The sequence below is a fragment of the Enhydra lutris genome, unplaced genomic scaffold (assembly GCF_002288905.1).
Source record: "Enhydra lutris kenyoni isolate GAN:26980312 unplaced genomic scaffold, ASM228890v2 scaffoldscaffold14, whole genome shotgun sequence".
In the NCBI taxonomy this organism is placed as follows: Eukaryota; Metazoa; Chordata; class Mammalia; order Carnivora; family Mustelidae; genus Enhydra; species Enhydra lutris.
Window position 1 is genome coordinate 39,584,672 of NW_019154098.1, and position 23,996 is coordinate 39,608,667.

At 41.9% G+C, this 23,996-nt stretch overlaps 1 protein-coding gene across 1 annotated transcript in view; it reads right to left on the bottom strand.

The window, feature by feature from the left end:
• LOC111146492 (lysosomal protein transmembrane 4 beta) overlaps positions 1-23,996 on the bottom strand; it is an 84,069-nt gene that overhangs the window by 17,346 nt on the left and 42,727 nt on the right. The window contains 4 exon segments of the mRNA XM_022502039.1: positions 2,665-2,760; positions 7,494-7,592; positions 10,691-10,813; positions 11,150-11,223. Coding sequence (XP_022357747.1) covers positions 2,665-2,760; positions 7,494-7,592; positions 10,691-10,813; positions 11,150-11,223 — 392 coding nt within the window.

Sequence of the window (23,996 nt, forward strand, 5' to 3'; positions counted from 1 at the left end):
GATTGACCCATAGCTCCTATTTAAAATAAACCACTAGAAAAACATGTATGAGACAGCTGGAAATCTGAGCACTTAATGGTTATCTTATACTATTAAGGAATTATTATGTTAGGTATAATAAGGACTCCTTTAAAAAAAAAAAAAAGCACAACATCATTATTTTTTTAAAAAATCTTTCAAAATACTGTCAGAAGAGTGGAGATTCGAGTGGTATATTTAGCCTACATTTTGGAGTAGATTACAACCTACTTATGAGAAATAATAAATCTCTCTTCCCCAGGAATACGCTTAAGAAACACACACACACACATACACAGAGAAAAAAGAAAGGTTCACTGGGAACTTTGAGAAAGTAGAAACATTATCAGCAACTCAGTTTCCTGTCTTAAAAATGTCAAGTTGATAGAGCATGATGACCAAGAAGATAATGACCAGTAACCACTGCTGAACAATTCCCCAGCCCCTCCTGTCAACACACCAGGAAACCATCACAGTTGGCTTGAGTCTGTGGTCCCAAATCCTAGCGATTCCAAATCACCTGCAACCTGGAAGCTTTTCTGAAGAAAAAAGTCTGTTATTAGAGGAGCTAGGGAAGTCCAGTTGAAAAGTGTAACTATTTTGAGTTTATGTTAGTTTGAATAAAACCTCCCTGTTATTCCACGTCTAATTCTGAATCTTTCAATGGGAGGAGATAGCAGCTTCCTCTAAAAAGCCAAGTTGGGGGGCGCCTGGGTGGCTCAGTGGGTTGAGCCGCTGCCTTCGGCTCAGGTCAGGATCCCAGGTCCTGGGTTCGAGCCCCGCATCGGGCTTTCTGCTCAGCAGGGTGCCTGCTTCCTCCTCTCTCTGCCTGCCTCTCTGCCTACTTGTGATTTCTCTCTGTCAAATAAATAAATAAAATCTTTAAAAAAAAATTAAAAAAAAAAATAAAAAAATAAAATAAAAAGCCAAGTTGGATGCATTTTAAGGATTTACTCATGGTTCTTAAATTCTCTCAGCACCCCAATTCCTACAAATTTCAGAGTATCCTTGGATCTGGAGGTCTATCTATACAACTCATACCTTCTCAGCCCTTCTACCTGGCTTCCATTAAAAATACACATGACCCTTCAGAAAGCCGTGAGCAAACCGCCCCCAACAGCACACTAACACTAATGGGTGAGGCACGGGCATTATCGTCCCTGCGACACTTTTCAAGGCTCACAACTGCAACATTCAGGTGACATTCTGATGCATCTTTACTGTTTAGCAACTCTCTTTGTTCCTCAGACTCAAAAACCTCAAACTTGGTTTAGATTTCTCACACCCTGGGATTTCTTGTTTAAGAAAAAAGGCAGAAAGAAAGAAACTTACAGGTAACTAAATATCCAGAAACTCAGAATGAAGGAAAATGTTCCTTAAGCCAGTAATTTTACCAAAATTGTGATCATTACAAACAGCTATTTCTTTAAAGAGACTTACTGACCAAGAGGAATTCTTTAAAGGGTTAAAGGAAAACATGTGTTTACTGTGATCAGGACACAGGATTCTGCAGAACCAACACCCCCACCCCAAGAGCCACCTCAGCGTCTGACATGCTGGGCTTTGTGCACCTGGTGGTGGCACAGCCTCTTCTTAAACCACTGCTCAAACACATGCAAGCCAACTCAGGACGTGCTGGGTAAACACGAACTATTCACGTGCAGCATGCTTTCTCTCAGAAATTCCACAATGTTCTCAGTATATCAGCTGATACACATATATGTAATCTAAGGAACGAAACTGTTTTATTCCCATTTTATATACAGAGAAATCAAGTCAGGGACAGGTTAAATTATTTCAGTGAGGTCACAGAGTGACTCACCACAATTTAAAAAACAGAAAAAATATGTAAAACTCTGTTCTGGTTTAGACTTAACACGCCCTTGCTATTTACCCTTCCATGCGTGCTGTCAGTTCTATATCCCCTCCAATCCTGTCCAGTAGGAGCCATCCCGCACGCTCATGTCGTTTTTGCATTAACCACTCCTTGAGCACCTACTTGTTCCAAGCACTGTGTCAGGCACCGTGCTGAACACAAAGATGATGGGACACGAAGAGGTTAATACCTAGAGGACTTATACTTTTCTTATGAGCCAGGCAGTTTAAGATAATCTATATAAAGGACAAATGACTTTGAGGACTCTTCCAGTAAAGACATGTTTTCCATAATCATATTAAATAGATTTAAAAATTTTAAGTATGAACAACTAAGAACAGAACAAGCCTTAAAAATGTAGCATCCTCTGCTATTCTCATTTCTCTAGCTCTACAACCACATTTCTGGGTTCCAATTCACATGTCAAGTCAGACAGCAGTCATACTAAGCCGAACTGGTATCTAGAGTTTTATACCCTGGCTTAGTAATCGGGTTTGAGATACATAAATATGGAGAAAGTACATGTATTATCCATCTGTAATATTTTCAAAAATAAGCCAGAACTTATTTAAATAAAATACATGAGCTATCTACATTTTAATATCCTCTAAGGAAAATAAACCACATTTCATTCTACTATGACTCTTTTGACTAAGCTCATTTAAGTCTGTTTCAACAATGTAAAAATAGAGCAAACACACTAGAAACATCTAGAAGCCGTCATACAGTAGATGCGTGGAGATCTCCATGTTTAATGACTTCATACCTACCGTAGTGTCATTGCTGGTAACATAAACCAGGACATCAGAGGAGTTCCTGCCATTGATATACCGGTAGCAGTTCCAGACACAGCTAATCAGGTAACCCTGTAAGTTAGTAGTGATTATTAGGTCTCTGATTTCCAAACTTCAGACAATTTTCAGTCCCCCCACACAGAAAACCGTATTACAGAACTTTTATTTACTAACTTGTAAGTGCACATAGTAACTCTACTAAATCAAGGAACTCTTTACAATTACAAATGTTCGGTATATAACTTTCTGTTAGCCTATTCTATCACAGCAGCCCTCCCCCAAGATGGTAGGCTGTGGTGGAGGGGACAAGGGAGAGCAGGAGAAAATGTAGCTGGAAGGCACATTTGCCACAAACACTTGCTGCCCTCAATGTCACATATCAATCATTGTGTTAACCCATTTTTCATCACATTTTTTTTTAATTTATTTATTTGACAGACAGACCACAAGTAGGCAGAGAGGCAGGCAGAGAGAGAGAGGGAAGCAGGCTCCCCGCTGAGCAGAGAGCCCAATGCGGGGCTCGATCCCAGGACCCTGAGATCATGACCTGAGCCAAAGGCAGAGGCTTTAACCCACTGAGCCACCCAGGCGCTCCTCTCATCACATTTTTAATCTCCGTTTTCGGAATTTTTATTCTACATGATTATATATGATGAAACTAAATCACATTCAAGTTAGTTTTTAAAAAACATTCACAGCATGTAAATTTGCTTTGTGGTCAACAGAGGATACTAAATCATCTCCATATTCATACTAAAATATCCAGAGAAGACCATTAAGATCAATGCCCAGAATAAAGCCAAGGATAAAGCACAAGTTCATGGGAGACGTGCAGACTATGAGCCTCTTGCCCTTCCACTCTGAGCACCTAGGGAGTGGATTAGAATTAGAGGACGTCAAAATCCCTTTCCCACTTTATACTTTTTTGATCAAAAAATGTAAAGATGTGGAGAAATTGGAACCCTCGTTCGCTGTGGGTGGCAATGTGAAATGATGCAGATGTTTTGGAGAACAGTCTGGTGGCTCCTCAAAGGGTTCAAGAGTGACCGTATGACCCAGCAGTTCCACTCCTCCGTGTATGCCCATGAGAAAGGAAACATGTGCCCACACGCACTCTTGTACCCGAATGCTCAAGCAGTGGTATTCCTAAGAGCCAGAGTGGGGAAGTGACTGCAACGCCCATCAACTGATGGTCAGCTAGACGAAATGTGGTATATTCATGGGGTGGATATCGTTCGGCCGTAAAAAGGAAAGAAATCCTGATACATATACAACATGGACGAACCCTGAAAATATGCTAAGTCAGAGCAAGTCAGTCCCAGAAGACCACATACTGTATAGTTTTATTTATTTACTTATTTATTTATTTATTTATTTGACAGAGAGACAGTGAGAGAGAGCATGAGAGAGGAGAAGGTCAGAGGGAGAAGCAGACTCCCCAGGGAGCAGGGAGCCCGATGTGGGACTCGATCCCAGGACTCCGGGATCATGACCTGAGCTGAAGGCAGTCGCCTAACCAACTGAGCCACCCAGGCGCCCTGTATAATTCTATTTATATGAAATGTCCCCCATAGACAAATCTATAGAGAGATAAAGTTGATTAGTAGTTGTCAGGTGTTGGGGATCTGGGGGTGATGAGGATGAGGGATAATGCAGGTCATGAAAATGTCCTCAAGTTACCCTGTTTACCACAGAGCTGGGTTCACACAACTCCGTGAATATCCTAAAAACCACTGAATTGTACCCTTTAAATGGGTAAACTTTAGGATTTATGAATTACATCGCAACAAAGTTGTTCTATAGCAAAGAAGATGTTAAAGGACAAAAGGAATGTCTGTCAACATTTCTTGACATTTCTTGGAAGACTGAGGTAAAATATTCCATTGTATACTCAGAATGCTGTCTCAGGCTGCACTCATCCTCGATGGTGGTTATTTCTCATATTTAAATATTCTGTGATGATGTGAAGATGAAAATGTGTAAAATGGTACTTTATGAAATGTTTCTGGACAGCAATAATCTGAAACTGGGTATCAGCAATAACAAAAAGAGAGACAGGAAGGGCGTTATTTCTTGAACAATGCACATAATATGTTCATTTTACTCAAACCTTCAGTTTACTCAATGCCGTCGTTCCTTTAGTGAGAAAACAAGAACCTTAGACTTTCTGAGAACTTCAGTACAAACGAAAACAAATGTTTGCAAGTACTCATTATGTGTTCTGTGAGAAGACTACAGGCATCCATGATTTTAGCAGTGAGCAATAGCTACTCTTTGAGGCCAGGTGAGACCCCTGCACTTGACAGGTCTACAACGCAAGTGTTAAACGGCAGAGGGGAGGCACCTGGGGGCAGAGGCTTCACAAGCCCAGCCAGCATTCTCAAGGGTTCCTGACACCACCATGTGCATTCGCTTACTGATCACAGCAAGGGGGGGAAGAAACCCTCTGGCCTATTGTCTCTAAAAACCCAGTAACTTACGTCAATGACCTTCTTTCTTTCTTGACATTTCTGTCATCTTACTCAATTTCAAGAGAATTAAATATTTAGTATGTTTCCCAAATAAACATGCAGTGACAAATCGTCTCTTGGTTTGGGCTCGTAAGGAATCCATGTGGTAATGAACTTTATCAAAGAGTACCAGGGAATTTAGGTCACTACTGAGACAAGGGCGCATCTCCTCCAGGCTAGAGATAGGTCTGTATTGTACCTTTCATTCAATCATTGTAATTAAGTGTTTTGCAATTTATAAAAGCACCACGGGGCTGACACTGTTCTTACTCACTACCTAACCCTAGTACCTAGAACAGGGCCTGGCAGATGGGACACCCTTAATAAATATTTATTGAAAAAAAAAAATGAATGAGGGCGCCTGGGTGGCTCAGTGGGTTAAGCCGCTGCCTTCAGCTCAGGTCATGATCTCAGGGTCCTAGGATCGAGTCCCACATCGGGTTCTCTGCTCGGCAGAGATCCTGCTTCCCTCTCTCTCTCTCTGCCTGCCTCTCCATCTACTTGTGATCTCTGTCAAATAAATAAATAAAATCTTTTAAAAAAAAATGAATGAATGATGCATCTTCTCAACCACTTGTACACTCAAACTTCACAGTCACCCCCACAGCATGTTTTCTTAACCATTACTGCTGGTTATTAAATGAAAAAAACCAAGGCTCTGGCCACACGGACAGAAACAGCAATGAGAGAAGTGAACTCTGACTCAACATCTCAAGGTAAAGCATTTCTAAGACAAAGGAAAACACCTACAAAGTTAAAATGCCTCCAAGAGCACTAGGAGGTTCTGGCTTCTGTGCTGGTAATGGCAGAAAGTAGTGTGGTCAACCAACCTTCCCACATGTGAAAATGGTGAAATCTGCAGTAAGATATACACGCAGTTTGAAAGCATGAGGGAGGGACCAAACAAGCAGAAATGAAAGAAAAGTCTGCCTTAAAAAGAAAAGAAAAGAAAAGGAAAAAAAAAAAGTCTGCCTTTGGAAGACAAATTGTCAGGAACAGGGGTTTGAGAGTTTGTGACCTTTTGCCAGGTAGGGCAAGGGACCGTATTCAGGGCCCACGGAGAAGCCAGAAGGTTGGGGTGAGGAGAGTGAACTGAAGGGGCAGGAAGCCTCAATATGCACGTATAAAATCCGCCCCCATCCCGAGCACTGAGCAACACAGTAGGAACGCGTTCAGTTCATGCGGAAAATGCTGACTCAGACGACTCCCAATGGATCATCATTTTACTCCTCTTCCTATTATCTGCTTCAAAAGACTATTCTCTCTAAAAGCAGCTTCTTTGAGCTTATCGAAGCTTGGCTGTTTAAGAACTAATTTTTAGGTAATTTTAGGCCAACATAAAGACAACAAAAGATGTTAGGAATTAAAAGTTCAAAGTATAGTAATGATTTAGAAACTTTCTACTTCATAGCAGCACACAAGCACCAAGTGCAGTTATGTTTTTATCATCAGGTTCACAGAGATGAAAAAGAAGCGGCAGCACTCAACTGCTGAGGGCGTAGCAAACAGTGCTCTTGGGGTGCCGGTCACCTCATCTCAGGGGGGAGCCGTTGGACACCCCAAAAGAAGCCCTCCAATTATGCACACCCTCTAATTTTAAGAAATGTTGTCTGGAAGAAATACCTGCATAAGTATATGAAAGATGTCGTTAAAAAAAAAAATAATAGCACTACTGAGTGAAAAAGCAGAAACTGTCTTGATGTCCAAAAATAATTTATTAAATATTGATAAATTCATATACCAGATTGTGAGAGAACAATCTTCAGACTATATTACATTGTAGGGGCCCCTGGGTGGCTCAGTGGGTTAAAGCCTCTGCTTTCAGCTCAGGTCATGATCCCAGGGTCCTGGGATCGAGCCCCGCATCGGGCTCTCTGCTCAGCAAGGAGCCTGCTTTCCTTCCTCTCTCTCTGCCTGCCTCTCTGCCTACCTGTGATCTCTGTCAAATTAAAAAAAAAAAAAAAAAAAAAAAAAAAAAGACTATATTACATTGTAAAAACAAATTACAGAACAATGTGCATACATTGTAACGGCAATTGCAGTATCCAACTCACTACCTAAGGTGGTGAATGTATTCTCCTCCAAATGGATTTTGGAATAACCCTTGGTTGGCCTGCGGGAACGTGGCTACTATTTCGCTCTCACACAGGTAAGAGAAGAAACGAACTATTAGGCAATCAAAAGGCAGTTCAGAAATCTAAAGCAACATAAAGAACTAACAAGTTTGCTTACTTTCTTAGCATTCATGAATACACTTAACAGTATCTAGGCTGTAAGTAAAATCTTCATCCTTACCTTGAAAGTCAAGATAATGCTGATGAACAGAAGAATAATAAGGACCAAACAGGTAGGATTCACAGACATGATATCATCTCTGTAGGGAAAATTCGGAGGCTGCAAATAAAAAGTGCCTCGTTAACAAATTTCATTAATCATTCCAGATTAGACCCCTTAGGCATTAACCAGATATGCTTATTAAAAAGCAATCAGTTAAAGCAGACAGTTATTATTTAAGACCACTACACACTTCCTAGCCCACTTCTAATGAAACAGTGACAGCGTGTAGAGAAAAGCCAGTGTGCTCGTAATTCCGCAGTAACTCGTAAAAAGTCAAGTCAAAGAAGATTCTCGAGGCTTGGAAATGTAACTGTGCCCTCCTTACTGCACAGAAAGTCAGAAGTGAGTAGTTCTCCATCCACCTGTGACACTGAGATTCACTGCAAATGGCGGACCAACTAAGGGGCTTGCACAGGGCAAGGAGGGAAAACCTATTAAAATAGTCTTATTCATACAGAGCATTTTTTTGCTGATGTTATTTCTCAAGGAGCAGAATCTTTCACACTAGTAGGTATTTATAGCATTTAAAAAAAAAAAAAAAAGAAGAAGATCAAGTCCTACCATCTGGCCATATTGATTAACTATCAGGTCAAAGGAAACCTTTTTAAGGAGGCCCCGAACCGGCTCCTGTGGTTGGGTGTGGCCAGACAGACCGCTGGAAGCCCTCCACGTCCCCAGCCTGGAGCATGGTGCATGGACAGCACCCCCAGCTGCCACATCCCCCTAACTTCTTCCTCATCATCCAATCCAATGGCTTTGGACTCCACATTAGCAGTATTTTGAGATGTAACAAAGAGGTTCCAAATGTTAAAGGAGAATGGAAAGAAACTTCTCCTCCCCACGGTCAACATCACCTAATGGTTTTCAATCTCCACTTACTTTGCGCCAAAACCTGAAGAGATAAAATCTGAGTCATTCTTTGTGATCAGCTCATGGGACTGGTCCTTCCCCTTACAGACTGGAAGGGTTTGCATACTGCTAATCTTACAGGTAAGAATAAAACAACTTGGTGTCAACTTGGTGTCAATTCCTAAGATCAACACAAACCATACTGTTACTATGTCTAATTAAAAAAAAAAGGGATTAGGGGCGACTGGGTGGCTCAGCGGGTTAAAGCCTCTGCCTTCAGCTCAGGTCATGATCTCAGGGTCCTGGGATCAAGCCCCGCATCGGGCTCTCTGCTCTGCGGGGAGTCTGCTTCCTCCTCTCTCTGCCTGCCTCTCTGCCTACTTGTGATTTCTGTCAAATAAATAAAGAAAATTTAAAAAAAAAAAGGGATTAAAGTGGAAGTACATGGCTCCTCCCACAAATACCTCCACACTCTTTCCCTCAGAAAAGTGAACACAGTTTCTATGTCAAGGACTGTAAAACAGAGGCGCAATTTATTTTAACTGCATTTTACAAGACCATGCATGAGGAGAACAGGCGTTCATGTGAAGGGGGTGCTCTCCCCCCACCTCAGGTAAGCGTCCCTTCAGACATGGCGGCCTGTCAGCGGGCCTCGCTGTCCACGCAGCTTTACCTTCATCCTTAGACAGGCTCATCATCCGTGGGCCTCACGCCTTCAGCTCAAACTGCTTTTAAAGTAGAACATACTGAAGACATTCACTTGGATGATTTGGTTTGTAATTACAAATAAAAGATGGTGATTTTATTTCATTTTTGTACTCATTGTGCTTATTATCAGCATCACCAACATCATTTTACCACCGGTGGCTCTAAAGCAAATGAGTATGAAGTGACTAAGCAGTGTGGGGTATGGCAGAAAGTCGAGGTAGCCATCTGAGTGTTCTCAAGGCTCACCTGCATGTTCCATGCTTTCTGCTGCTTCTAAGTCTCCGCAATACACAGATGGAGCAAACAACACACGCTTCAAGGGATCACAAGGCCGCCACAGGGCTTTTCTTGGCGTCTCCTAACTTAGCACCGCCCTTTCCTGGCCCCTCATGTCACAGGCTAAGGGGAGGTCATGTTTCCTCCACATGTCCAAGGTTGATTGGAGGAACCCGGCACTGGGTCATCATTAGAGAATAAAACACAAGTCCTTAAAGACTGAGGTCATTCTCCTGACTGCTCATCACACAGCACCCTTCTCAGGCAGAAACACTCCAGCTCTACCGTAAGAGAGAATATAGAGTAGCACACGGGAAATACACAGTATTTTTTTCTCAACACTCTAGGATACCAAAACACAGACCTGTTTTCTAAAGCAAAGGGAAGCTGTTGCTAACAGCTTAAGAATCACAATCACAACAGCAGTGGCAACAGAACACTTTTAAGGAGCAAAAAACACTAGAGGCTTTTCATTCCGCTCCTCTAGGTCTGCTGAGTACTGGATATGCGACCTGGGCGTGCCAGCCGTGAGATCACAAACTCCGGCTGGGGCCATTCCTCCCTGCCCTCCCTCCACCCCTCCCCTCTCTCTTTTCCACTGAACTTCCAGCCTCGCTGTCCTGTCAAATCCCCAGCCTTGAACCTCCCGTCCCAGAAAAACCCTGCTCCATCCCCCATGCGCACAAACAATGCAAACCTCCAAAGAGTCAACATTCTCTCCCTTTGAAACATGCTAAGATTTTGAAGAAATTAAATTTTAAGGCACAGTCACAATCTTAACAAAGGTGAGAGATACAAAGGCACAGAGGATTACATTCTCCCCCAGCTTCTGAATACCCAGTTACCCACTTTTGCTCAGATGGTCACAAAGAACATTTAACAGAAAACGAGGCCTAAAGAGATGCTTGAGCAGGAAAGGGGTTCTATGGCCAAATAAGTTTGGGAACCAGTGTACAGTACAGTTCCACTTTCTCCGTACAAGAGCAGAGGCCAAAAAACGATCCTCTGCTGATAACTGAGCAAACTACATTTTACAAAAGAATTAGTAACTAGTTTGTAATTTGCGTAGGTACATCTAATACACTCATCGCAGCCCCCCCCTTACCAACCTCAAGAAGTTATGTTGTTCCAAAAAGCATTCTAAGAAACCAGAAACCTACCAAAAAGCATTCTAAGAAACCAGAAACCTAAAAGATAACACTAAAAAATCTTTAATCAGTAACTCAGATGCAAGTGGAAAAACCCAAAAATTCGTGTGTGTGTGTGTGTGTGTGTACCCACAACCAGATCCTGAAGGAACAGTGATGGGGATGGCCACATACCAGCTGTCGTATGTATTCCTGAATGGAGTTTGGATAAACAAGCACAGTGACGGCAACCAAGGTGTTGAGGGCGAAATCAAAGATCTGGTAACAGAAGAATGGGATGATCCAGGCAGCACGTTGCTAAATATGAGAGAAAAGATGATGTTGTTGCTTTCAGTATCATAAAATTATTTTTTCCCAACTCAGACAAATTGTTTCTTCCTCTGAAGGGAAGAGGAGGACAAGACATTCAATAAGCCAGGTCCTGAGGACAACTGGTCAACCACACTGAGGAGCTTAACCAACAGGCCTCTATGAACACTTCTGGTTTTCCACAGAATATTAATATGAGACTGAAACTTCAAAGGCTCTTAGAGGAAACTGAGAATCACTTTTTCCTTCTCACAAGTAGCTGCCCAGGCTACAAGGGTAAGGGACCAAGGAGAAGGCCCAGCCCCCTAATTCAAAGCCGCTTACCTTGTACGCTCCGTAAGTGGCCATGGCACATATCAGGATCATGAGAAGAGAAATTGCAATCGCAATGCACATGTCTGCCAAAGGGTTAGGAAAGAAAGAAGAAAATCAGTAGGAGATGCACTGTTTTCACAATTTCTGTCTTTCCTCAAAGGCATTTTGTTTATAAAACCATTGTAAGCAAGAATTTAATATTAAGTCGAACACCCAGAGCTCTTCTGGAATTTGAAAAAGTTAAAGTTAATGGATAGAAAATGTCCAAAAGGCACTCTCCCTAAATCACGTAAGTGTCTACAGATAACATGCTGACTTGCACATAAGTTTATTTTGAAAATGGGAAAGAGATATTGGTTACATATGTTTAAAAAAAAAAAAAAGTTTGGAATTCTGGTTCACTGAACGAGATATTAATAAATCAGGTAGTTTTGAAACATGAGTGTCTCACCTGTATTTTATAAACTCATTATTAAATAGTTATAAACTATTAAATCCTTATTAAAATCCTCCACTGGGGGAGGGCACCTGGGTGGCTCAATGGGTTAAAGCCTCTGCCTTCAGCTCAAGTCATGATCCTAGGGTCCTGGGATTGAGCCCCACATTGGACTCTCTGCTCAGCGGGGAGTCTGCTTCCCTCTCTCTCTTTGCCTGCCTCTGCCTACTTTTGATCTCTGTCAAATAAATAAATAAAATCTTAAAAAAAAAAAAATCCTCCACTGGGGGCACCAGGATAGCTCCATCCGTTAAATGTCTGCCTTCAGCTCAGGTCATGATCCTAGAGTCCTGGGACTGAGTCCCACCTTGGGTTCCTTGATCAGCAGGGAGTCTGCTTCTCCCTCTCCCCTCCTCCCACTTATTCTGTTTCTCTCTCAAATAAATAATATCTTTAAAAAAGATTAATAAAGCCCTCTACTGGCTTCCCATCTCATTTAAAATATCAATTTCTTATCACAGCCTTTATGTATTTCTTCTAGAGCATGTCTACCTCTCCAATCTTGTCTCTTACTTTCCTTCTTCCTACAATCCAGCCACACCACTTGGTTCCCTAAGTACAATGAGGAGAACATCCCATCATGGGGCCTTGCATCTGCAGTTCCCGCTGACTAGAGGCCAACATCACTCATGTTTTCACGGGAGTAGCTCTGCCTTTTTATTTTTATTTTGTTTAAGATTCTATTTACTTGAGGGGGAGAGTACACACACAAGTGGGGTGAGGGTGGGGGGAATGGGGCAGAGAGGGAACCCGACGGGGGCTCGATCCCAGGACCCTGAGATCGTGACTGGAGCCCAGGCACCCCTAGCTCTGCCTTTTTAATCATTCAGGCCATAGCTCAGACATCAACATCCCCAACAGCTCTTCCCTGAGTATTCTAGGTAAGGCAGCCCTCACACTTCCTCCCGAGTTGGTATCGTTTTTTTTTTTTAAACATTTTATTTATTTATTTGACAGAAATCAAAAGTAGGCAGAGGCAGGCAGAGAGAGAGAGGGAAGCAGGCTCCCCACCTAGCAGAGAGCCCAATGTGGGGCTCGATCCCAAGACCCTGAGATCATGACCTGAGCCCAAGGCAGAGGCTTAACCCACTGAGCCACCAAGGCGTCCCAATGTCGTATTCTCTTTATAGCACTTATCACTACTATCTTACGTCTGTTGTGTATTGTCTGTCTCCCCATGCAAGAACCCTTCTGGGGGAAAGAACTCTCTGTATCTTGTTTACTCCTACAACCCAACACACAAAAGGGGACAGATGCCCACCATAGTGGCCACTAGCCACAGGGAGGCACTGAGCACTTGCAGCAGGCTCAATCTGAATTAAGATGTGCTGTAAAATTAAAATGTACTCCAGAACTCCAGCTCCTGATTTAAAAAAAAAAAAAAAAAAAGTGAAGTATCTTATTAATAATTTTTGTATGATTACATGCTAAAATATTTTGGATATACTGAGCTAAGATAAATTTATTGAAGTTAATTTCACCTGTGTTTTTAAATGCGGCTGCTAGGAAATTTTAAATCCCATTATGTGTTTGCGCTCTATTTCTATCTAACAGTGCTGATTTGGAACAATGCCTGCCATCACAGCAGAGACTAAGCGAACATTTATTCAAGAGGTCATGTTACCATATCTTTAGGGATTCAGATGACGACACATGACTGGGGTTCCCGTGTGGGGTGCTCACAAAAACCCACGCTCTAAAGATCTGTACGGTGCTGACAGTGGGCCGAGGCACTTCACAGACACCTCTTTTAGTACTCCTGACTCTGAGGCAGACCTATTCCCACCAAGCACACTGCACAACCAGGCTCGGAGCGTATGTGACTTGCTGAGACAGCACTTGCATCAAAAGGCCGAACTTGACTAATCCTCGCTTGGTGGATTTCAGATCTTTGCCTCTTTCTGCTAAGACTCTGCGGCTTCTACTTCAGCTCTGAATGCTGACCAATGACCTAACCTGGCCTGTCACTTCCTACAAGTATTTCTCCAAAGGAAAACATTCCACTTCTAGAACCTTCCTCTCTGTATCCAAAGCTTTAGAGATGAGAGGACATTTTAAGTAGGAGGTCTACATAAAATGCAGATATATCAAAAAAGACCATTTGCCATCTTAAGAAAAAAAAAAACAACTCGAAGACTCCTGAGATTAATCTACAGATTTAGTGCAATAAATTCATAATGATGCTGGTCACTTTAATTAAAGGAATGAAAATCTGGGCGCCTGGGGTGGCTCAGTGGGTTAAAGCCTCTGCCTTTGGCTCAGGTCATGATCCCAGGGTCCTCGGATCAAGCCCTGCATCCCTCTTCGGGCTCTCTGCTCAGCAGGGAGCCTGCTTCCTCCTCTCTCTGCCTGCCTCTCTACCTACTTGTAACCTCAGTCTGTCAAATAAATAAATAAATCTTTAAAAAAAAAAGGAATGAAAATCTAATTCTCAAATAAGAAAAAAAAAAAAATCACTCAGAGGGTGATTAGCCCTAGCTAGTACTTAGAAGATCATGGTTTCTGCGGTGTCTGGGTAGCTCAGTGGGTTGAGCCTCTGCCTTCAGCTCAGGTCATGATCCCAGGGTCCTGGGATGGAGCCCCACGGCAGGCTCCCTGTTCTGCGGACAGTCTGCTTCTCCCTCTCTTTCTGCCCCTCTCCCCCTCTTGTGTTCTCTCTCATTTCCACTCTTTCTCTCTCTCAAGGAAATAAAATCTTTAAAAAAAAATCATGATTTCTTTCAGAATACATACATATTTTGTCGTTAATAATTTTTATGCTACATTAACTTAGCTTTTCCCTCTTATGAGGGAAAAGATACCTACAAGGAAAGTTAATGTATGCCTCACAGCATCCTCGCAGATCAGAGGGAGAATAAACCCAAATGCATTTTCCATGCAAAATGAAACTCAAGAGGCTGACCTAACAACCCCTTACAGGCAAAGGGCAAGCCTCTCTGTAGGGAGCCACATATGTAAATAAACACGGATGCATTCTATTGCCTTCATTTGCATGTGAAGCAATGAAGCAGTGAGGGTTATCAGGTTCTTCCTGCCTACAGAAAGCTATGACCAGAGGGGGATGTCCACCGCCTGCTTTGTTTCCCCGCTTCATAGATATGCTTTCTTTCCTCACTGAACTGGGCTGTTGTGTTATTTCATTTAATCCCTAGAAGAAACCTAAGAGATGGGGCACCTGGGTGGCTCAGTGGGTTAAAGCCTCTGCCTTCGACTCAGGTCATGATCCCAGGGTCCTGGGATCAAACCCCTCATCGGGCTCTCTGCTCTGTGGAGAGCCTTCTTTCTCCTCTCTCTCTGCCTGACTCTCTGCCTACTTGTGATCTCTGCTTGTCAAATAAATAAAATCTTTTAAAAAATAAGAAATAAAAAAATAAAAGACCAGCCACAGACTGGGAGAATTAAAAAAAAAAAAAAAGAAAGAAACCTAAGAGATAATAAGTACTAATATTATTCCCATTTTAGATAAGAAAAATATGGCTCAGAGAAGGCAAGTAATTTACCCAAGGCTGCCCAGCTAGTAAGTGGGATATTCTTCCCAAGTAGTCTAACCCCCCAGTCAACTATCTCAGGCATATAGGGCCCGGCTGGGAAGGAGGTATCACACAGAGTGACGCAGGTCAAAGTGCAGGGAAAGCCACACAGCAGCCCTCCAAAGAGCTGGACATCAGTATGTACTTGCTATGTGCAAAACCGATCCGAATTTATAGTGACCTCTGAAACCTGCATTCAGGCAAAAGTTTATTATTTTCTTGCCAACTGAGACAGTTTCCAAATTCTGTACAAGCATATTTTATAATGAGAAAAACATTAATTTAGGGGGGCCTGGGTGGCTCAGTGGGTTAAAAAAGCCTTTGCCTTCGGCTCAGGTCATGATCTCAGGATCCTGAGATCAAACCCCGCATCAAGCTCTCTGCTAAGCAGGGAGCCTGCTTCCCCGCACTCTCTCTGCCTGACTTTCTGACTACTTGTGATCTCTTTGTCAAATAAATAAATAAAATCTTTTTTAAAAAATTTAATTTAAAAAAAGAAAGAAAAACATTAATTTAACAGAAGCCAGCCCATTTAGAGGATATTTGCTACTTCACAGATCTTAAACAAGACAGGTAGACAGACAAACTCAAAGCTGTATTCAAAAATTTTAAATATTAATATAACCACAAAAATTGATATGACCTGCATATCCTACTCTAAAGTAAAAAGAAACTCCAGAACTAAATCTCACATAATCATAATGTTTAAATGTACATTTTTCTGAAAGAGAAATTTATTTTTTTGAAGATATTTGACACAGAGAGAGCGTAAGCAGTGGGAGCTGCAGGAGGAGGGGGGAAGCACCCCCAGGGCTCAATCCCACAAGATCATGACCTGAGCTGAAGGCAAACACTTAACCAACTGAGCCACCCAGACACCCCGTCAAAGAAGAGAGATTTAAAAGGCACAAATAAAGTTGTAATAGGTATCCTATTACCCAGCACAATGACACACTACTTACAATTATGAAAATGTTAATTTGAGATGAGGAAATTTTCAATATTCTGTTCATACAAATTACTATACCAACCACACTGACCAGACTGAATATATGACAAGCATGTGAAATCCCTTAGGTAGAATCAAAGTGTAAACTGAATAAAACCACAGAGCGATAAAATCTTTAAAAAAAAAAAAAGGGGGGGGGGGGCCTGGGGGGCTCAGTGGGTTAAGCCGCTGCCTTCGGCTCAGGTCATGATCTCAGGGTCCTGGGATCGAGTCCCACATCGGGCTCTCTGCTCAGCAGGGAGCCTGCTTCCCTCTCTCTCTCTCTCTCTGCCTGCCTCTCTGCCTACTTGTGATCTCTCTCTGTCAAATAAATAAATAAAATCTTTAAAAAAAAAAAACCACAGAGCGGGTTAAGATAAAGCAGGCTCACGTGCCTTCTCTCCTAGCAAACGAGAGCACAGGTTGATTCCTCTGAAATAATGCATAGGCACCATGGTGAACATGAGTTACTCTGAGGGATTAAAATTCCTTTATTTTTATTTGTCTTATTTATTTTTTAAGCAGGTTCCACACCCAGCATGGAGCCCAACACAGTACTTGAACTCACGACCCTAAGATCGAGACAAGAGCTGAGATCAAAAGCTGGACGCTTAACTGACTGAGCCACCCAAGAGCCCCTAAAATTCATTTTTAATTCATTCCTTTTAATTACATCATGTAAATGAGGTTATTACTCTAATAACAAAGTATGGATTTTTTTTTTGACAGGAAGCTGAATTTACTGGTGGGCATGAATATGACAGGAAGGGGTAGTGCCAAGGTTCTCATGAGTGCAGAGCCCTCCATTTGTCCAAGGGACCACAGTTAGGGATGTATTTGACCCCACAGCCATCTGGGATAAGCTGCTTTTCAGCCACCATGTCTTCAAATTCATCTGTATTGAACTTAGTAAAGCCCCACTTCTTGGAGATGTGGATCTTCTGGTGGCCAGGGAACTTGAACTTGGCCCTGCATAGGGCCTAATCACATGCTCCTTGTTCTGCAGTTTGGTATGGATGGACATGATTACTTGGCCAATGTGGACCCTGGCTACTGTGCCCTGGGGCTTTCCAAAGGCACCCCGTATACCTGTCTGCAGCCTAAATTGGAGATAGCCATGAGGTCAGACCCCAGCATCCACCCAAAGGGCTGTCTCCAAGGTCCCTTAGGGCAACCCGTACAATCAACAGGCTGCATACACTACAGAGGAGCCTACTGTTTGCAGCCATGGCACACTGGGCGCCCATAGAAAAAGCACAGCCGGCTTAATTGGCTGCAGAGAAAGTATGCATTTCTACGACCAGTAATAGTACTGTTCAGTGACAGGGACAACCTTTACTTATTCTTCGCGCAAGGAGCTCCCAGTAGCAATCCAGTCCGAGCACGCTGTCCTCAGTTGTTCCCTTAATTAAATTCCTGCTTTAATAATGCAGTTCTAATTTGAAAAGGATCCTAAGAAAAGCTACACCACAGGCCACAAAAGGCTAATTAGACCATGTTTTCTGATACTTAGTCAATCATTGAAACAGAATAGGCATGTAAAGGAGTTCTCTGAAATGCTTTTCTCTTTCTTTATAAGTCACTGTACTGTCAATTATTGGTGGACTGAGTATTTTTTCCCAAGTAATTACCCAGATCTCCCATTTCTTTCTTCTGCTCCTTTCCCCCCACTTTTTCCTATTTGAGCTGGGTTTCTATCTCTTGTAACTGAAAGTGTTCTCCTAATGCAATTTGCTATAGTTCCTGAATATATTAAGAACAATCCCTTTTTGTCTATCATCAATGTTGCAAGTCATTTTCCCAATTTCTTTCTTTCAACATTACTATGCTGACTTCTGATACAAAAAAAGGTGTATGTAGGCCTCGTTGGTATGTATGTTTTCATATGATTCAAATCATTTCTTGCATTGTTGTCTCTTGGCCTTAATGTCATGGAATGCCTTTGTTTAAATACCCTTATTTCTAATTCCACTTTCCCTTCTATCTCTTTGATTTGGTTCTTCTCCATAAAACTTGGAAGCTAGCTAGATAACTACTTGATTCATGTTCCCATCTTAGTTCCTTAGTCATAAGTCATTGTTTCGTCTCAAGTTTCTCTCATTTTTGGCCACATTCCTGGCACCGCAGTTTATGAAAACAAACACTATCTGGGGTCTATTCTCACTGTTAGGTCTAGAGAACTATTTTCAGATGGATCTGCAGCAACACTATGAGCTACTGACCCAAAATACGAAGCTCTGAATGCCCACGGGGGCAAAGTCCCTACTATAGGGTTCCCACGTTCTGAGACTGAAAAGCTTGGGGAGGAGGATGCAATTAGGCACTAGTTTTATTCCACCAAAACAGAAGAAAGGTTCTAATACACTTTTTGTTATGTGTGTGGCAACTGTTTACAACTTTTTATTGAAGCAGATTCAGATGGAAGCGTTTTTTGGTAACCTTGCTAATTTACAACTTTATTCTTTTTAATTTTTTTTTTTTTAGGGTTTTTTTATTTGACAGACAGAGATCACAAGTAGGCAGAGAGACAGGCAGAGAGAGAGGTGGAAGCAGGCTCCCTGCTGAGCAGAGAGCCTGATGTGCGGCTTGATCCCAGGACCCTGAGATCATGACCTGAGCCAAAGGCAGAGGCTTAACCCACTGAGCTACCCAGGCGCCCCTACAACGTTTTTTTTTGTTGTTGTTGTTTTAAGATTTTTTATTTATTTATTTATTTATTTGAGAGAGAATGAGTGATAGAGAGCATGAGAGAGGAGAAGGTCAGAGTGAGAAGCAGACTCCCCAAAGAGCTGGGAGCCCGATGCAGGACTCGATCCTGGAAGTCCGGGTTCATGACCTGAGCCGAAGGCAGTTGCCCAACCAGCTGAGCCACCCAGGTGCCCCCCCCCCACAATGTTATTCTCAAACTCAGCATTTATTTCCTGAATACTCAACAGGTGTGTAATAGGAAATGAACACCATTAAGGACATAAACTAGAGAACCTCTAGATTCCTCTTCTGATGCTCAGCATCTACTGGGGAGGGAGGGAAGAATTCAAGAGGAGGTAACTGACGAAGAGCTAAGGGAGGTCAGAGGGCGCAGTATTATTTTCAGAAAAGGGGAATAAAGAATTTATTGGAGGACATGATTATTTGGAAGGATTGTTTTCTTCCTCATACTTTTTTTTTATTGAGATTTAATTCACATGCCATAAAAATTACTCTTTAAAACCATGTATAGTTCAGTGAGTTTTTGGTATAATCACAAAGCTGCACAGCTCATCACCACTAATTCCAGAATATTTTCACACTCCCAAAAAAATCCCCCATACCCTCAGCAGTCACTCCCCATTCCCCCTTCCTCCAGCCCCTGGCAGTTACTCATCTACTTTCCATCTCTATAGACCTGCCCATTCCGTACATCTCATATAAACGGAATCAAATAATATGTGGCTTTTGTGTCTGTGTGTCTGGCATATCGTTAGCAAGGTTTACCCATGTTGTCAGGCCCTAGGAATTAAAATAAGCTATAAAAGGTTAGGAAGGATTAGTTATTTCAATAATTTGCTTAAACTGTCAAGTTCAGAGACTTAACTAAACTCAAGTTCAGAGACTCTCTTAACCCCCTATTCTCTAAGATAAGGAAATTAGCTCTTGCCAGCTATATGCTTATACTGAGATATATACTGACATAATTAAGTCTCTATATAAAAATAGAACCGGGGCACCTGGCTGACTCAGTCAGTGGAGCAAATGACTCTTGATCTCGGGGATATAAGATTGAGCCCCACATTTGCTATACAGTTTACTTAAAAATGAGATCTTAAAAAAAAAAAAAAAAAAAAAAAGAATGAGAAAGAAAAACTAATAAACAGCATTTACATTTTTTTGGTGTGATTATGTTCACCGGAGAACCAAGATACGTATGTGTCTAGACCACACGGTGAAGAAAGCAAAAGAACTTTATTTTTAAATTTTTAAAGACATTTAATGAAAAAACATGAATGATCTATAGATTTAATGCAATCCCTATTAAACTACAAAATTTTTCACAGACCTAGGAAAAAATTTATATGGAACCACAAAAGATCCCAAATAGCCAAAGCAATCTTGAAAAAGAAAAACAAAGCTGGAGGCATCACCATTCCAGTCTTCAAATTATACTACATAATATAGTACTGGCACAACCACAGACCCATAGATCAACAGAACAGAATAGAAAACCCAGAAATAAAACCACAATTATATGGTCAATTAATCTTCAACAAAGCAGAAAATATCTAATGGAAAAAACACAGTCTCTTCAACAAATGGTGTTGGGAACACTGGACAGCTACATGCAAAAGAATGAAACTGGACCACTTTCTTACACCATATGCAAAGATAACTCAAAATGGATCAGGAGCTAAATGTGAGACCTGAAACCATAAAAATCCTTGAGGAGAACACCGGCAGTAATTTCCCTGTCATTGGCTGTAGCCAACGCTTTTTCTAGATACATCTCCTGAGGTAAGGGAAGCAAAAGATAAACTACTGGGACTATGTCAAAATAAAAAGTTTCTGCACAGTGCAACAAGAACTGAACTAAAAACGGGAGAAGGTATCTGCAAATCACATATTCGATAAAGAATTAGTATCTTAAAAAAGGAACTTATCAAACTAAACATCCAAAAAACAAATAATCCAATTAAAATATGCGCAACAACACGAACAGACATTTCCCCAAAGACATCCAGATGGCCAACAGACACATGAAAAGATGCTTAACGTGACTCATCATCAGGGAAATGCAATCAAAACCAGAGTGAGATACCACCTCACACCAGTCAGAATAGCTAAAGTCAGCAACATATGGACCAACAAGTGTTGGTGAGGAAACCCTCGTGCACTGCTGGTGGGGATGCAAACTGGTGCAGCCACTGAGGAAACCAGTATGGAGGTTCTTCAAAGTTAAAAACAGAACTCCCCTGAGATCCAGTAATGGCACTACTGGGTGTTTACCCCAAAAGCACAAAAAAGAATTCAAAGGGATATATGCACCCCTATGTTTACCTACATTACCTACAATAGCCAAATTGTGGAAGCAGCCAAGTGTCCATTAACTGATGAATGGATAAAGACAATTTGGCATATATACAAAGGAGTATTACTCAACGAAAAAGAGTTAATATCTTGCCTGTTTACAACAACATGGATGGAGCCAGAAAGTATAATGCTAAGTGAAATAAGTCAGTTACAGAAAGAAAAATACCCTATGACTTCACTCACATGTGGAAGTTAAGAAACAAAACAAATGGGCAAAGGAAAACAGAGAGACAGAGAGAGAGACAAACCCAGAAACGGACTCTCTCAACTGTAGTGAACAAACTGATGGTTACGAGGGGAAGAGGATGAGGGAATGGGTTAAACAGGTGATGGGGATTAAGGAGAACACTTGTAATGAGCACTGGGTATTGTATGGATATTATAATACTGTATATTTAAATACTGGAACTAAAATTTTAAAAAAACTAATAAAAAAATAGAAACACGTACAATCTATACATATAGAAAAAGTTTTGGAAACATTACTCATGGGACACTGCAGAAGAAAAAGATCTGTATTAACTATTAAGTTGTAAGTTGTAACCAGACATTTTCATTTTTTATTTACTAACTTGTTTTTAGACAGCATTTAAGCCTGGGCGGGAGTGGGGCAAAGGGAGAGAGAAAATCTTAAGCAGTCTCCACATCCAGTGTGGAGCCCAACACAGGGCTCCATCTCACAACCCTGAGATCATGACCAGAGCTAAAAATCAGAGTCAGATACTAATCAACTGAGCCACCCAGGTGCCCCTGTAATCAGATTTTTTTTTTTTTGAGATTTTATTTATTTATTTGACAGAGAGGGACACAGTGAAAGAGGGCACACAAGCAGGGGGGTCGGAGAGGGAGAAGCAGGCTCTCCGCTGAGCAGGAGACCCTGGGATCATGACCTGAGCCAAAGGCAGACGCTTAACAACTGAGCCAGCCAGGCACCCTTGTAATCAGGTATTTTAAAAAAGTGTCACATATCTCTGTAAATTCACTAAAACTCATTGACTTGTACATTTTAAATGGATTAAGTTTATGGTATATAAATTATTACCTCAACAATGCCATTTTTTTTTCTTTAAGGATTTTATTCATTTGACAGAGAGCGAGACAGCGAGAGAACACAAGCAGGTAGAGTGGGAGAGGGAGAAGCAGACTCCCTGCCAACCTGGGAACCCAATGAAGGGCTCCTGGGATCATAAGCATCTGCCTTCAGCTCAGGTCAACGACTGAGCCATCCAGGCACCCCTCAATAATGCCATTTTTAAAAAAAACGTGTAACTAGACAAAATACCACATGTAAGGTATCACTTCTCCCTAGGTTTATCAGTAAGTTTAACATCTGTTATTAACAAATATGCAACAGAACTGCCTGAGAACTGGATAAGTTGATGCTTAAGCATAGGAGAAAAAACAAAAGAATAGTTGGAAGATTTCTGAAAAAGGAGGACAGATCAGGCTCACCGTACGCTATAGCATGTCAGCAGTGGGGAACTGGCACTGAGCATTCACTCCCACCTTCTAGTGGGTATGCCTATTCTGCAGAGGCTAGAAAGCTACAATCTGCATCTTCCAGACTTCCTTGCAGCGTGGTGCTGGAAGCAAAACGACTCCCCAGACAGATGAAGACACACAACAACTCTCTCCTCAAAACACCTTCTGCCCTGCCCATGGCCTATCCCGTCTAGTTTCAGCAATAATCCTGCTGACTCAGCTCACTGAAAACCCTTCTCCTTGGTATTGGATCATCCTGGTATCTGATCAAATTCCTCATCCCCCAGCCTCTACAACGTGCCACTCTGGTTTGCCTTCGGCAAGAGTCCTATTGAGCTATCTAGCAACAATCTCTCCGGCCTTGCTGTTTCTGCTCAGTCAATTTCTATCCACCGACCCCCACCTGCCCCATGGCTATCCCACTTCACTCATCCTTGCTGGAGGCGGAGTTGAGCTTGACCTCCTTTCCCTACTGCACAACCCCTCTTGACTAAAGTTGTCCTTACCATCTTTAACAAGTGTCTGAGTAACTTTCTCATCAACACAATAAAACTGAAAAAGCAAGTCTCAGGAGGCAGACTATGTGAATCCAGTCTATGATTCAGCATGAAAATAAATAGTAGATCAATTAGTGATACAAATGTATGTGTACTTCTACTAAGAAAGGCAAAGAGATGGTCAACAGTTCAGTAAATGGCTACCTCTGAGATCAGAGGAAAGCATATGCATCAGGAAGGGACCCACTGGACTCTTTCAAAAGTAAAGTAAAAGTTTAACTTCTTAAAATGAGCGGCGGGTACACAAGTTATTTGGTATTCCGTAAATACGGTTTTATACTGGGGCACCTGGGTGGCTCAGTCAGTTAAGCGTCTGCCTTTGGCTCAGGTCATGATCGCACGGTCTGGGGATCCAGCCCCTGAGCCCACATCAGGGTTCCCTGCTCAGTGGGGAGTCTGCTTCTTTCTCTCCCTCTGACCCTCCCCGCCGCTGGCATTTACTTTCTCAAATGAATTAAAAAAAAAAAAAAAAAAAATACCGGGGCGCCTGGGTGGCTCAGTGAGTTAAGGCCTCTGCCTTCGGCTCAGGTCATGATCCCAGGGTCCTGGGATCAAGCCCCGCATCGGGCTCTCTGCTCAGCATTGAGTCTGCTTCCTCCTCTGCCTGCCTCTCTGCCTACTTGTGATCTCTGTCTGTCAAATAAATAAATAAAATCTTAAAAAAAAATACTGTTTTATACCTAGTCACTATTTAAGAGAGATAATTCTATAAAAAATAAAAACTCCAAATTATTACTAA